The sequence below is a fragment of the Prionailurus viverrinus genome, chromosome D4 (assembly GCF_022837055.1).
Source record: "Prionailurus viverrinus isolate Anna chromosome D4, UM_Priviv_1.0, whole genome shotgun sequence".
NCBI classification, from domain to species: domain Eukaryota; kingdom Metazoa; phylum Chordata; class Mammalia; order Carnivora; family Felidae; genus Prionailurus; species Prionailurus viverrinus.
The window spans coordinates 90,767,584-90,783,425 of record NC_062573.1 but is presented as its reverse complement, the minus strand read 5'-3'; the positions used below and the strand labels follow the sequence as shown (position 1 = coordinate 90,783,425).

Sequence of the window (15,842 nt, the reverse complement as noted above, 5' to 3'; positions counted from 1 at the left end):
TTGGCTTAGTATCAGGTGGCCATAGGATATGCGGTTCAGACTGGGTCACTTTTGCCAGCAGACGGTGGCATTATGAAGAATCCCACCTCCCGACAGGCAGGCTGGGATGTCTGGCCCCTTCCCCGGGAAGACCTGACCAGGTTCCTGCAAGAGGCAGGTGAACAGGATTGTGTTGATGGGAGTACGGTCATTCAGACTGTCCCCCGCCCCGCCTTTCCAGGCGGCAAACCCCGGATGCTGGCGGCGAGGAGCTGCTCCAGACCTCCCCCATCTAGCTGTCCACCCCTCTGTCCGTCTTGTCCACCCCACCCCTGCCGGGCGCCAGCGGCTGTTACAGCAGTATGGCATTGGCACGGAGAACGGGGCCTGGCGAAAAGGTGCTCGCCGAGACTTGTGAATGAATGAGTGAGTGAGTGAATGAATGATCATCAGGACCATCCCGCAGGCCACAGGCCATTTATCGGCACCTTAATAGGGTCCAGGTGCCCTGCTAAATCGGGCTGGGCCCTTTTTCAGAAGAAGGAATGGGGACTCGGACAGGGTGACAGGGCGGCAGGCTCGCCGTGTGACCCGGGTGTGTCGGACCCTGAGTCCTGTGCACACACAGGCACAGCACGCGGCCCCCTCCTCCCTCCCCGCTGGCTGCCCCCCGCACGTTGGTAAAGGGCAGGAGTCCCTTTGCCAGGGGCACAGAGGGCACTGGCTCCAAGCCCAGCGATCCCTCCACTCGGGGGAGTGAGCTCACATCCTGTCCCCCAGCACGGGAAGCTGACGAAGGGTCTGGGTTGCTTCCCCTGACAGTTCACTCTGGGTTTAGGGGTCTGGCACCACCAAGAGCCACCAAACTCCCTCCCACACCGCTCTCTGACCAGTGAATCTGGGATCATGAGCCTTAGGCTGCAAGAGACCCAGAAGTATAGGCTACCCCCTCGGGACGCCTGGGGGGCTCCGTCCGACTTCTGCTCAGGTCACGATCTGCCAGTTCATGGGTTCGAGCCCCGCGTCGGGCTCTGTGCTGATGGTGTAGAGCCTGCTTGGGATTCTCTCCCTCTGCCCCTCCCCCACTCACGCTTTCTCTCAAAATAAATAAACAAACTTCAAAAAAGAACAATGCTAGAGGTGCCTGGGTGGCTCAGTCGGTTGAGCGTCCGACTTCGGCTCAGGTCACGATCTCGCGGTCCGTGGGTTCGAGCCCCGCATTGGGCTCTGTGCTGACAGCTCGGAGCCCGGAGCCTGCTTCGGATTCTGTGTCTCCCTCTCTCTCTCTGCCCCTCCCCTGCTCATGCTCTGTCTCTGTCTCAAAAATAAATAAAAACATTAAAAACAATTAAAAAGAAAAAAAAGAACAATGCTACCCCTCATTTTCAGATGAGGAAACTGAGGCCCAGAGAGCCTCTAGCCAGCCGGCAGCCACCTGCCAGCCGTGGGCTGACCCTCTCTCTGGGCCCTGGCCATCCATGGCAATTGCTGGTGGCACGGACCAGAGAGGAACGCTGTGATCCCAGGCAGCCCAGCGGCTGACAACGACGTCCACCGACGGGAGTTCCTTCTGCTTTCCTTGGTCCCCTCGGGAGCTCACAAGGCCGCTCGGGGCCCCGTGTGGCACCGGGGTGGGGAGGGTCCCCGGGTGACCCGTGGACGGGGGCGGCCGCTCCGGTGCAGGAAGCCGGCTCGCTCCGCGTTGACCCAGCCCGGGGAGCGGGCCGCGGCGCCTCTGCCTGCTGCTTTTCCATGTGAAAGGTGTTTAATTATTTCTGACAGGGTTCAGCGTCGACATCTGTTCGCGAGCGGGGAGAGTCCATTTAGGTTATCCATCACTGTGACAGGTTCAACTTTTTTGGAAGCGCTTTTCCCTTTCATAATGGGGCTGGGGTGGGGGGGGGCGGTGGCTCGGCACAGACACGAGGCACAAAGACCCTCCTGGGGCTTCGCGCAGGACGCCGCGTAGCCCCCACCGCCCCTGCCCCTGCGCTGGCCCTCCTGAGCCCAGACCCGGTCGGGGGGCAGCCAGGGATAGGGGGACGCCGGGAGGCTCTGGCTGGGAAGGGGCCTTCATCAGGTCTCTGGAAGGCTTTTTAATTCTTCTGCCATTCAGGGCCGCGCTGGGCATTCATTCATTCATTCATCTGCCCCTTCATTCTTTCCACATTTACTGATCACTCACTGGGTGCGGGGCTCTGGGGATGCGGTGGGGGTCACAACAGGCATGGTCCTCGGGGGCTCACATTTTGCTGGGGAAGATGGACGACTAATTGCCCAATTAACTAATTAATTGCAGTGAGGATACATACTGTGAAGGGGAGAGAGGGGCCCTGCCGTCCTGAAGACGCACGGGCTGGGTGTGCGGTCAGGGCGAGGGAGGGATTCTCAGGAGGCTTCTGCAGCCCTGGATGGAACCTGGGACCCCTTCAAACAGGGCCTGTTCCTTCGCCCCTCTGAGCCTCAGTTTCCACATCAGTGGAATGGGGACACCCTTTCTACGAGATACTTTTCGTTGGTGATATTTCCCCCAAGGAGGGGAGGGGTTCTGAGCGCTGCATCCATAAGAGGCATCAGTCTGGGGTGGGGTGCCTGGGGACTCTTCGGGGCTGTCCAAGGCGGCGCCCAGGGACGAGCCCTGCTCCAGAGGAACTTCCAGAACCCCGCGAACGTTCCCGAAAAGACGGCAAACACGCTGTGCACCCCGGGGCTCTGTGCCCCCGGCACAGCACAAACTCTGTGCCCCCGGAGGAGTCGGGGGGCACTCGTTCTGAAGATGAGGCGTACTAAGCCGTGAACGTGACTTGGCACGAGGTGGGGCCCCGAGCAAAAGGGCACCATCACAGGATGCCTCCCGTGGTTCCCGCCCGTGTTTCACAACAACGGTCTAGAACGGAAGGACGGCTCAGCCCAGTCCCCTCTCTTGAAACCAGAAACTTGTTCGTTCGCTTCTGTGCTTGCACACCCACCCCGGGCCGGGCACCGCGGGGACACTGGCGTGCCACACCCGCCCCCCCGACGTGGGAGCCTCGCGGGGAGGGGCTGGGGGGGAGGCCCCTTCCTTGCTCCGCTGGGCCAAGACCGCCGGAGCCCTCCTTTGTCTACTGCCTCGAGGCGACGGGCAGATTCCAAATCGGAGCCGAGGGGCTGGGGGTTGATGCTGAGTGACGTTTGCGGGGGGTGGGGGGGGAGGGTGGTCTTGTGTCCGTGGAGCCCTGGGTCCCCGTCCCTCCCCTTGGGCAGCATCCCAGGGCAAATCAGAGAGAAAATCAGAGCAGAAAGAGCAAAGGGGGACAAACAACAGAAGGAGGGGCTGGGGCGGAGGCTGTGGAGAGAGAAGTAGGGGCGAAACGTGGCTAGAAAGGCAGGTGGTTGGGGGAGCGGAGGAACCAGAGCTGAGCCACGCGGCCAGGCCAGGCCGGAGAAGCCACACACAAAGCGAGGCGGGCAGGGCCTCCCGGCATCTCCCGCTCGGCGGCCGGTCGTGTTCGAGTGCGGGGCGGCGCGGGCTGACGGGCTGCGGGCGGATGGTCACTGACATGTGCTGACGGAGGCCACTTGGGCAGGACGCAAGAGGCCGCGTCGGGGGGCAGGCAGGCTTCTCCGCGGAACTCAGCAGCCTGTTCGATTGCATTAGGCTCAGGAAGCCACTGGCCCCTTCATTGTCTAAATTGCAGTTTAAGTCAATGCCGCGGGTGGCCTGGGCTGGCCAGAAACGTGGCTTTGTCCAGCTGTCTTCCTGGGGCCGCGCGTGTCCCTGTGGCTCCCCAGAAAGGCTCGCGCGGGGCCCGAGTTGGGCACGGCCAGCTCCCCTGCCACTCGGAAGCTGCTGTCCCCAAATCTCCTGTGGACAATGCCCCCGGCCCTCACGTTCTCTTCCCCTGCTAAAAGACTCAGAAGATGAATCCCCCTCTGGGTGTGACAGGGCCACGTGGCCTAGTGAACCCCAGTTCAGTTCAGAGGCGGGAGCACAGCGGGTGCTAGATCATTCTGGGTGTGTGTCACCCCCTTATGTCAGCCCCTAGTGGACATTTGCTCCCCTCCCCCCAGGGACGGACGCCACCTTGCTGGGGGGTTTAGCGCCGGTGGTGAGGGGCCGTCCTCCCCCTCAAGTCCCCAGTGCAGGATGTGGTGGGTCAACAACCCCATCGGTGGCGGGGGGGGGGGGGGTTTGGCCCGGACAGTGTCCACTGTGGTGGGCAGACAGCCAGGCTCTATGGTCAGACGGCCCGGGGTCCAGCGCAAGGCTGCCGCTTAAGCCCACGTTGGCCGTGCTCCCTGTCTGCAGAATGATTTCAGCTCAGGTCAGGATCTCACGGTTTTTGGGTTCGAGCCCCGTGTCAGGCCCTGCGCCGACAGGGCGGAACCTGCTTGGGATTCTCTGTCTCCCTCTTTCTCTGCCCCTCCGCGCTCCCCACTCTCTCTCTCAAAATAATTAAATAAACTTAAAAAAATTATATAAAAAAAAAATATATATATAATAGTTGCTGTTATTATGCCAATCAGTGGTTAGAAGAAGCCCACAGACTCTCGCTGCCTAGGAGACAGGTGAGGACCCGCCAAAGTGAGGGGCATCCGCCCTCCGGGCGGGAAGGGGCAGGTGGAGGTGAGACTGACCTTCTGGAATTGAGGCATATGCCAGAGGGCGTCCAGCTTCACGGGCGGCTTGTACTTTCTCAGCTGACTGCTCCGGGTCTCATACAGCTTCCCCAGGATCACCTGTAGGCCGGAGAGAGATGCGGAACTGGGTGCTTACCTGGAGCAGCGCGGGCTGTGAGGACGGGGTGGGGGGCGAGGGCAGAGGGCTGGTATTCCTTGTGCTGCAGACCCCCGGGTCACAGTCCTCCCAGTCTGATTTCACGGCACCTGCTCTGCTCAGTGGACTGTGGGACCGCCGGGGGCCACGAGCATGTTGTTCTGATTTTCTGCTTTGGCCCTAAAACTGGCGGGGCTGCTTTGTGCGGAAGTAAACTTCCCCTGACCTGCCACGGCATGAGCTCTGGGGACCCTCGTGGGACAGGGTCCCCACTAAGGCCCTGGAGGGGCCCACTCGTGGGCTCTGTTTCTCTAAGACTTGTTACCCTAATATGTTTTGTGCACTTTTTCTTTCCTTTCCTTTTTAAAAAAAATTTTAAAACCTGTCTTTATTTTTGAGAGAGCGAGGGAGCATGAGTGGGGGAGGGGCAGAGACAGAGGGAGACGCAGATTCCGAAGCAGGCTCCGGGTTCCGAGCTGTCAGCACAGAGCCCGATGCGGGGCTCGAACCCACGAGCAGTGAGATCGTGACCCGAGCCGAAGTCGGACGCTTAACCGACGGAGCCACCCAGGCGCCCCTCTTTTTTTTTTTTTTTTTTAATTGAAGTCCAGGTGACACACGATGTTAGGTTGGTTTCGGGTGTACAACACAGAGATGTGACAAGTGCTCGCCACGAGGGCGGCTTCCGTCTGGCACCACACGCTATCACCGTGGCACTGACCATATCCCCGGTGCTGTCTCTTTTCTGCCCGCGACTCGCTCGTCTCGTAACTGGAAGCTGGTATCTCCCACTCCCCTTGAGTAGGACCTCCAACGTGTAGAAATTTCCAGGCCCGCAAAGTCCGGATCTGCCCTGGGGGCCACCAGCGCCGCGTCCTGTCTGTTCTGATGGCAGAATCTGATGAACTTTCCGCTCCTACCGCAGCCGATCCGCGGCTGTGACGTGAGGCGCATGACAGGTGCGGCCGACAGACGATAAAAGCAAAGCCGGATGTCGCGGGAGATGCCACCACCCCACCGAACCCCATTTACCGGTGTATTTTGTCAACCATTTGTAATAATTTTATCGAACGTGTCGGTGGATAACGTAGACGCCCTTTGGATCGGCTGCCTTCTCCGCCTTCTAGAACGGTTCTGAAAGTATCTGCAGACCAAAGCAGGGAGGCTGTCCAGCCAGGAGCGACTGAGCCCGCCTTCAGAATCGGAGGGACGCAGGCACCCCGCTGCACCTTTCTAAATGGAAAAGGGTCTCCTCTGGAAACGGGTCACTGATGCCAGGCAGACAGGGTCAGTTGTAGAACCTGCTGAGTTCAGCTTTGAGTAGAGGGGCCGGGATGATGACCCGCTAAAACGGAAGCTATTGCCGAGAATTTCGTTGGAGGTGACCGCCATCAAAACCCCAGGACATCCTTAGGTGCTGGAGGGAGACAGGCTTCCCCTCGGATGGCGGCAACTTGGCCTCCCAGACCAGCCATCTTATCACCCCACCCCAATACATGGTTTATCAACCCCGACAGCAGCCCGAGGGTTTGTCGATCTGGGTGTTCACAGCCGGTTGTTAGACAACGTACAGCAAGAGATCCTTGGAACAGGAAGAGAACCCTGGGGCTGTTTCCACAAGTGTTTTCCGAGTGCCTTCTATGCACCAGGCATGGCATGGCGGGCCCTCATCTGAGCTGACCGATTTTTTTGCCCAATGAGGGGACCGGGACCCTCCGACTAAGGGTCTTTTTTGCCCAGTGAGGGAACTTGGACCCTCGGCCCCGGAGCACCCCAGGTCCCCTCCAGTGCTTGGGGTGGAGCCGTCGCGTTAGTGGGGTGCTCTGCTGAACAAGGAGGGGCACTGGCCACGGGCCGTCTCTAGAGTCAGACGACGGGAGCTTGGTTTGCCACGGATTCGCAACACTCTGAGTTGCCGTGAAATTGCCGCTAATTAAAAACCACGACCAAATTGGAGCTATAAAGCAGTTTGTCATGGCAGGGCTCCCTCTGAAACTGGTCGTTACCATAGTACGTTGACTCTTTTCTTGAGCCATTAACGAATAAACTAGTCATGGGCTGCTTTTAAAATGTTATTACGGCATTCTGTTTTTTAATGAGCTGGTGTCTCTTACTCTACCGATGACAAGAACAGCGCGGGAGGGGCCCTGGCAGCCCGCCACGGGGCTGGGGAGACTGGCGCCCTCTGTCCCTCGGTGCCTCTCCTGGCCTGGCCTGAAGACGCCAGAATCCTTGGTAAGACTCTTCCAGTCCCCAGGTCGGTTCTAGAACATCTTTGCCCCGTTGCTGAACTCCATGATGGGCACTCCCTTAATCAGCAAGAGCGGGACCTCGCCATCAAAGGAGCCGGCAGTCGGTTGAGCATCCGACTTCTGCTCAGGTCATGATTGTGTGGTTCATGCCTTCGAGCCCCGCGTGGGGCTCTGCGCTGACAGCCCAGAGCCTGGAGCCTGCTTGGGATTCTGCGTTTCCCTGTCTCTCTGCCCCTCCCCTGCTCGTGCTCGGTCTGTCTCTCTCTCTCTCAAAAGTAAATAAACATTAAAAAAAAAATTAAGGGGCACCTGGGTGGCCCAGTCGGTTAAGCGTCCGACTTCGGTTCGGGTCATGATCTCACGGCTCGTGAGTTCGGGTCCCGCGTTGGGCTCTGTGCCGACAGCTCAGAGCCTGGAGCCTGCTTCGGATTCTGTGTCTCCCTCTCTCTCTGCCCCTCCCCTACTCATGAGCTGTCTCATTCTCTCTCTCTCTCTCAAAAATAAACATTAAACAAATTTTTTTTTAATTAAAAAAAAAAAGCCGAGACTCTGGGGCTGGACACACCCAGGTCCAGGCCTGGCTCTCAATCCCTCGGAGCCTAAGTTTCCCCACACAGAGAGCCCAGCCTCACAGGCTGCTCAGGAGAGAGGACGCAGGAACACAGGTGTGCGCTCGCCCAGCTGTCTGCACCGAGCTGGGCGTAGGGACCGGACTGGCCGCGATTGCTGTAACAACCAGAGACACTAAGGTCGCGTTTCTAATGACATCTGTGTAGTGCTGCGTGAACATCAGCCTGGATTGGCTGCAACTCACACACCGTTAGCAACCGGCAGCGTTAGGGCACGGTTCTGTCCTCAGCCTCAGTTTCCCTGCGCGGGCACTGCCTCCCTGGGGCTCAATTTGCATGCCCAGGAAGCAGGAATGACACCCACGTCAGGGACTTTTGTCAAACATCAATGAAACGAGGTACGTGATGTACAGGAAGGGGTGTAGCGTGTGGCCTATTCGTCAGCTTCACGTGAAACAAACTGTATTCCTTTTTTTTTTTTTTCAACGTTTATTTATTTTTGGGACAGAGAGAGACAGAGCATGAACGGGGGAGGGGCAGAGAGAGAGGGAGACACAGAATCGGAAGCAGGCTCCAGGCTCTGAGCCATCAGCCCAGAGCCTGACGCGGGGCTCGAACTGACGGACCGCGAGATCGTGACCTGGCTGAAGTCGGACGCTTAACCGACTGCGCCACCCAGGCGCCCCTGTATTCCTTTAAAAAAAAAAAATTATGTATTTAAGTAATCCCGACCCCCAACGTGGGGATCGAACTCACAACCCCGAGATCAAGAGTCGCACACTCTTCCGACTGAGCCAGCCACACGCCCCCAAAGCGTATTCCTAAAGAGTAATAAAATGTGCTCTTTATGGCATCCTGCCTTATTAGCCTTTTCTTTACAGGTAAAACTGGGCGCATTTCTCCCAGATTCGTTCGAAATCAGATCTCCCGATGCGCAAAGCCGTGGGAAGGTTTGGCGGAAGAAGTTCCCCCGCCGGGAGTCGGGAGACCGGGTTCCGCTGCTGGGTCAGAGGCAGGGCCGGGCCCAGAACCTTCCACTCTCAGGGCTTGAGGAGGGCTTGGGCGTGACCGTCACCAAGATCCCTGCAGCCAATGGCACCAGGAGGCTTGACTCCCACCCCCCCCCAGACCCCAGTGACAAAGGTGCACGAATGTCCATCTCGAAGCTTTGCCGGGCCAGCCCCTCCCTCTGCTCCCGCCCCAACAGGGGCCTCGCCACTCTGGGGGGTGCACTTACCTTGTGCTTTTTCTCCAGTTTAATGGCTTTCTGGGTGGCCTTCTGTTCCTGCACCCAGAGCTGCTGATACCGGTGCTGCAGCAGGTCAAAGAAAGGGGTGGAAGGCCTGCAGGGAGAAAGGACAGGCAGGCTTGAGGCCTGGGAAGGCCAGCAGTCTCCTCTGCTTTCTCTCCGCCGAGGGCGCCCACCCGACCTTCGGGGCTGCGGGCCGGGACACGGTGACAGAGACCCTCTAGACAGGCTGCCTGGAGCCTTTCTTTCAACGAGGCCTTGTCCTTGGGCTGCTGAAGCCATTCTTCATAAAGAATCTGTGAATCGGTCCCCTACCCCTTCCCTGCCTTCGTATCTGATCACCTTGGCCTGCCCTCACCAAGAATCCCGCCAGGTGGGCTCAGCAAGCGTCCCCCTGTCCTGGATGTGTCCCCTTAGCAGTTTTCTTTCCCTGACCCCCACACCCTGCTCCCCAGCTATAAAGCCCCACCCGTGCTCTAGTCACAATTGAGCCCTGTTCTTTTTTTTTTTAATTTTTCTTTTTAATTTTTTTGATGTTTATTTTTGAGAGACAGAGGGAGACAGAGCATGAGCAGGGGAGGGGCAGAGAGAGAGGGAGACACAGAATCCGAAACAAGCTCCAGGCTCCGAGCTGTCCGCACAGAGCCCGACGCGGGGCTCGAACTCACGAGCTGTGAGATCATGACCTGAGCCCAAGTCAGACGCTCAACCCGACTGAGCCACGCAGGCGCCTCTAACTGAGCCCCGTTCTGCACGAAGACTCTTCTTCCTTTTGCAGTAAGTAGGACCGCGTAAAACCTTTACCCCCTTGGGGGCGCCTGGGTGGCTCAGTCGGTTAAGTGTGTGACGTCAGCTCAGGTCACGATCTCGCGGTTCGTTGAGTCCGAGCCCCACATCGGGCTCTCTGCTGTCAGCACGGGCCCTGCTTCTGATTCTCCTTCTATCTCTCTCTGCACCCCCACCCCGCCCCCCTGCCCAGCTCATGCTCACTCTCTCGCTATGAAAAATAATAATAAACATTAACCAAAAAACCCCAAACCCTTACCACCTCTAGTTTCTGACTCTGGCTCTCCTTGACAAGGGTCCCCAGCCTAGGAGAGCACTTACCCTGTGCGGAGCATTTTGTATGCCTCACCCCTGTGCAAGTCTGTTGGGGGTGGGTGGGTGGGAGGGGGGCAGGTGGAACCTGTCCAGAGTCACCAAATAAGTGACGAGGACAAGTTTTGTACAGAAGAACCTGAGCTGGTAACTGTAGGAGGAATGATAGAATCGCGGGGAGGGAGTATTTGCTGTGCAGCTCTGAATGAAATCGTGGATTTAGGTAATAATCGTCAGTGGTGCTAATGTGATTAGGTGGATGGCTGGTGGGGGACTTTACAATGGGCCGGGTGGCGGGACAGGGGTGGGGGGGGTCGCTGTAGCAGCTGAACTGAATGAGCCACTGTTTTTGTTTTTGTTTTTGTCTTGAGAGACAGAGGGGAGGGGGAGGGGCAGAAAGAGAGAACCCCAAGCGGGCTCCGCACCCAACGCTGAGCCCGACGTGGGGCTCGAACTCACCAACCGCAAGATCATGACCTGAGCAGAAATCAAGAGTCAGATACTCAGCCGAGTCACCCAGGCGCCCCAATGACCTTTTTTTTTTTTAATTGTGGTAAAATATACATAAAATTCACCCAAACGATCAATCTTACCATTACTGATAGTGACAAAGGGACATGTGCCAGAAATGACACAACAGGAGGTACCCAGTACCGTCCGCCAGCCATTCTCTGGGAGCATGAAACCAAAGTGACCCTGAAGGTAGTCAAACTTCCAGACAAGCACCGTCAAACAGAAACACGACGCCAGTCCCACGCAATTGAAAGTTTTCTGGTAACAAGGTGAAAAACATACCAGGTGGCGTTAGTTTTCTGAATATATTTTAGCAATCTAATCCCTTCAAAATGTTATCGTGTCAACGTATAAACCTTTAAAAATACTCGTCGGGTGTTCGAAAGGTTCGGTTTCAGAATTTGATTTTAAATCAGTTAAAATTAAATACAATGGAAAGTTCGTTTCTTCGGGGCACTAGCCACCAGCGGAAAGCGGTTTTTAGGGAACCACTCGCTGAGGTTCGGGAGTTATTGTTTCTGTTGGAGGTGCATCTGGGTGGAATAGCATGTTGTTTACAATTTGCTTTAAAAAGGAACCTCCAGGGGCACCTGGGTGGCTCAGTCGGTTGGGCGTCCGACTTCAGCTCAGGTCATGATCTCACAGTCCGTGAGTTCGAGCTGCACGTCGGGCTCTGTGCTGACGGCTCAGAGCCTGGAGCCCACTTCAGATTCTGTGTCTCCCTCTCTCTCTGCCCCTCCCCTGCTCATGCTCTGTCTCTCTCTGTCTCTCAATAATAAATAAACGTTAAAAAAATTTTTTTTAAAGGGAACCTCCAGGGGTGCCTGGGTGGCTCCGTCTGTTAAGCGTCCGACTCCCAATTTCAGCTCAGGTCGTGATCTCACGGTTCGTGAGTTCGAGCCTCATGACCGGCTCTGCATGACGGTGAGGACCCTGCTTGGGATTCTCTCTCTCCCTCTCTCAAAATAAATAAATAAACTTTAAAAATTAAATAAAAAGGAACTTCCACAAAAAAAAAGAATCCATGACAAAAATAAGGTGAAAAGGTCAACACGGATGGCAGGCTGTACGGATGATGGTTGAACCTGCGTGACGAGAGCAGATCATGGGGCTGTATTACACTATTGGCTATGCTTTGGTGTGTGTTGGAAATTTTTCGTAATAGGTAAAAAGAGAAAACGAAGAAGAAAGAGTGAGTCCTGCTCGTTGCTTTCCCCGTCATGACTTTCTGACCTTCCTTTTGATGGTGAACAATCCTGGCCAGCTTTTCTACCTCTCACGTCTGAGCTGATAATTCCGTTTCCCTGGGCCAGAGAGTCTCAGATTTTTTGGTGCATAAGAGTCACCTGGGCCCAGGGGCACCTGGGTGGCTCAGTTGGTTACGTGCCTGACTCTTGATCTGGGCTCAGGGCGTTGTCTTGCCGTTCGTGAGTTCGAGCCCTCTGTTGGGCTCTGCGTCTAGTGGAGGCTGGTTGGGATTTTCTCTCTCTCTCTCTCTCTCTCTCTCTCTCTCAAAAATAAATAAATAAATATTAAAAAAAAAAAAAAAGAATCACCTGGGCCCAATTCCCAGAGGTTCTGAACCCAGAGGTGGGGGGAGTAGCAAGAAATCGCATTTTTAGCAGATACAGGAAATAGTTCTGATGCGGGTGACGAGGGCTGAGTAGTGGCCCTCAAAGTGATGTGTTTCCATCCTAACCCCCAGCAACCGTGACTATGACTTTATTTGGACAGAGGTAGTTAGGATCTCGAGATGAGATTCATAAATGTGTAAATGCTCATGGCAGCCCCGGGGAACTAATACTCAGGGGTTCCTCAGCTCACCCTTGGAAACACCACCAGAGACTGCTGTGCGGATGACGAGTGGTGTCTAGGGTGGGTCCCAAGACTAGAAATCACAGGGGTTTTTTTTTACTGCTGAAGGAACCACAGAGCAGCATTCTGGCCGTTGTCCTGTGCGCCTGGATCACTGGGGGCTCTTGTTACAGGCACGTTCTGGATCAGTAGGTCTGGAGTGGCCGCAGGTGCTGCGGTCCAGGACCCACACTTCAAGGCTGAAGTCTTAGCCCCCTAAGTCCCAAGAAGCTGTGGTCAGTAATTTCTGAGCCGGTGTGTATAGACATTTTGTCCACGGCTTGCCTCCTTGCACTTTTTTTATTAATTTTTTTTACTGTTTTTATTTATTTTTGAGACGGAGAGAGACAGAGCATGAGCAGGGGAGGGGCAGAGAGAGAGGGAGACACAGAATCGGAAGCAGGCTCCAGGCTCCGAGCTGTCAGCACACAGCTCGACACGGGGCTCGAACTCACAGACCGCGAGATCGTGACCTGAGCTGAAGTCGGACGCTGAACCGACCGAGCCACCCAGGCGCCCCGCCTCCTTGCACTTCTGAAAATGCAAGCACCCCGGAAAGGCTCCGATCTTCCCACAGCCCAGGGGGTGCAGAAATGGAAGCATCAAGAAGAGATTTCCCCCACCACCCCCGCTCCCCCCCCACCGCAGGATCGTGCGGCCAAGGGCCCAAGACGGCAAACCTCAAGCCTCTGTGGCTTGGTGTTTGATTTGGTTTGCACGGCAGTCCTTTGAAAGTACCTTTGAAAGTATGGTCGACATGTCAACGTTGGGAAATTTTACACAATAAACCAGCCTTCAAGACTGTCTTGGAAATGGGCGAGTCTGACCACGCGGCCCGTCTGCTTGCGTAGGAACGATTGGCTGGAGGGGAGTATCTCGTGTCGCCTGACCGCACCCCTCTCCCTGCCCTATTGCCTCTTTACCCGACCAGCTCCACTCCCCGTGGGGCCCCTCCAGGTTTGGGATTTGGGGGCCCCGGAGGTGGTTACAGAGTTGGGCCCGGGCCCTAAATCCCCACCCAGCCACCCCCATCTGTCTGTTTTCCTGGCATAACCTCACTCCCCAGGACACAGACCTCCTTGCGGCTGGACCGAGCGGGGGCTCTATCTGAGCAGAGGTTCAGCGGCTTTGAAATGCCACTCGAGCTCAGAGGTCTCTTTACAGAGCAGCCACCAGTGTGTCTACAAACAGTGGCTCTTTGTTTTCCGGTTCCTTTACCCCTGTGGTGACTTTTATTGCTTAATTATTACACGCCCCATGCTTCTGAGCCGCCTAATTTATGGCCGTGCTTTCTAATGACACGAGATGCGTAATCTCCCCATATCTACCCCAAGAGGCCATTCACAGCAGAAGAGCTATCTTCCCAGCAGCCCCCACTGCATACATCACCGAGAGCCTCCTTCGAGGCCCGCCCGCAGCCCCGGCCGACCGGCTTTGTGTCGTCGTCCTCCTCCGGCCAGTGGTTATTACCTGCGAAAGAGGCAGGGAGGGGCTCGGAGCCAGAGACTGGTTCGGGGGCCCCTGGCGGCCCCGGCCCGGCTGGCTGGGGGAGCAGGTTCGGGCCGTGTCCGCTCTGGCTCGTTAACTTGGATAAAAAGGCGGAGAGGCTTGTCAGGACCCGAATCGGATCCCCTCGCCGTCGGCCTAGATCGGGGCCACGGGGTCCCCGCGCTTGGCACGCGCTCAGCTTCTCCTGTGCCTTCCAGGCTCAGCTGTTGGGTCGCCTCCTCAGGGGGCCTTGGGCGACAGCCCGGCCTCGGTCGGCCCTCGCCGGGTGCCCTCCCTCGCACCAGCGCGCCGGTTCATTGGTTCGCGGGTTTGTGACCGGCCTCGGCCACTAAAGGCCAGCACCACGAGGGCAGGAATGATCCGCGCCCAGTGGCGCTGCTCCCAGTAACTGTTTGCGGCGTTGAAAAAAAGAGGGGAGGCGAGTCAGAGAAAGAAAGATCGGGCACGATGTCAGGAGATACACCTTTTCACAGCTCGGGGTACTAGAGGTTAGGCTTAGGAGGTACAAGGACAAAGGTGTAAATTGATGGAAATCGCCTTCCTCTTTTTTTAAGTCTTTAACATTTATTTTTTATTTTTTTATTTTTGAGAGGGAGACAGAGAGCAGGGGAGGGGCAGAGAGGGAGACACAGAGTCCGAAGCAGGCTCCGGGCTCCGCGCTGTCAGCGCAGAGCCCGACACGGGGCTCGAACCCACGGACCGTGAGATCGTGACCCGAGCCGAAGTTGGACGCTCAACCGACGGAGCCCCCCAGGCGCCCCGGGAATTGGCTCTCAGTGGAGGAAGAGAGGTCTTTTTAAACAAATAGCGTGGAAACAACCGGACGTTGTGGGCAAAAGCCCACAAAACAACCCTCCACCTAAGTCTCATACCTTCTGCAAGAATTAACTCAAAATGGATCGTGGATTTCACTGTAAAGCGATAAAACTTTCTGAAGAACGCGTAGGAGGAAATTGTCAGGAGCTCGGGCCACGCTTGGTGCGGGGTTCTTGGACTTGGCATCAAAAGCATGATCCGTAAGAGAAAACAAAATTATAAATGGGACCCCCTCAAAACGAAGAACTTTGGCTCTGTGGAAGGTCCTCTCGAGAAGATGAAAAGACCATGGGGTGCCTGGGGGGCTCAGTCGGTTGAGTGTCCAACTTTGGCTCAGGTCATGATCTCACAGCTTGTGAGTTCGAGCCCCGCGTCGGGCTCTGTGCTGACAGCTCGGAGCCCGGAGCCCGCTTCGGATTCTGTGTCTCCCTCTCTCTCTGCCCCTCCCCTGCTTGTGCTCCGTCTTTCTCTCGAAAAATAAATACACGTTAAAAAAAAAAAAAGTTTAAAACCTCAAGGTTGACTGAAGTGCCTAAAACATCAAGAGAGCTGTGAGCACTGGGCCCGGTCTTCGGGCTCTCACAGCTTTGCTATCAACAATATTCCAAGGCTTTTCAGATTTTGCATAAAAAAGTTTCCCAAATCATGGGGCACCTGGGGGGCTCAATCAGTTAAGCATCCGACTCTTGGTTTTGGCTCAGGTCATGATCTGCCGGTTCGTGAGTTTGAGCCTCTGTGCTGGCAGCTAGGAGTCTGCTTGGGATTCTCTCTCTCTCCCTCTCTCTCTGCCCCTCCCCTGCTCACGCTGTCTCTGTCCCTCTCAAAATAAAAAGATAAATAAATAAATAAACGCTTCAGATCATTTTATCACCCCAAACTGAGACAAGGAGAACGTAGACGCCGTCGATCGGTCTCACTTGTAACAGCAGAAGAGAGAATGAGAAGTGAAATATTCCCAGGCCAAATCGGGCCATGTGTTAATAACCAGAGGCCCTGACGTCAGCCCTCTGCCCACCCTGGGGCCTAGGGGTAGGGGGGTGGGTCACTCAGGGCACAGCTCAACCCCTGCCCCTTCCCACTGAGCTTCCGGGGTAGGGTGGGGAGGGAAGAAACTTTTCTCCCAGCAAAGTCAGAAGTCTGGATTACTACGCTTGGCTGGACATCTTAACCGGCACCCGGAAATGGTCTTTTGTGCTGGACGTGAGCAGAAAAGCCTAGAATGTCTGGGATCTCACCGGGAAAAGGAG

The 15,842-nt window shown here is 56.2% G+C and overlaps 1 protein-coding gene across 3 annotated transcripts in view; it reads right to left on the bottom strand.

Moving 5' to 3' along the window:
- The window catches only part of CFAP77 (cilia and flagella associated protein 77), a 131,612-nt gene that overhangs the window by 22,664 nt on the left and 93,106 nt on the right, over nt 1-15,842 (bottom strand). For all 3 annotated transcript variants that reach the window (XR_007146561.1, XM_047831517.1, XM_047831516.1), the window contains exons 4-5: nt 8,794-8,899; nt 4,597-4,698 (exon numbers count right to left, since the gene is read on the bottom strand). Coding sequence is in view for 2 of the 3 variants with exons in the window: in XM_047831517.1 (XP_047687473.1) it covers nt 4,597-4,698; nt 8,794-8,899 (208 nt within the window). In the remaining variant the exon portion in view is untranslated. The remainder of the gene's footprint in view (nt 1-4,596; nt 4,699-8,793; nt 8,900-15,842) is intronic.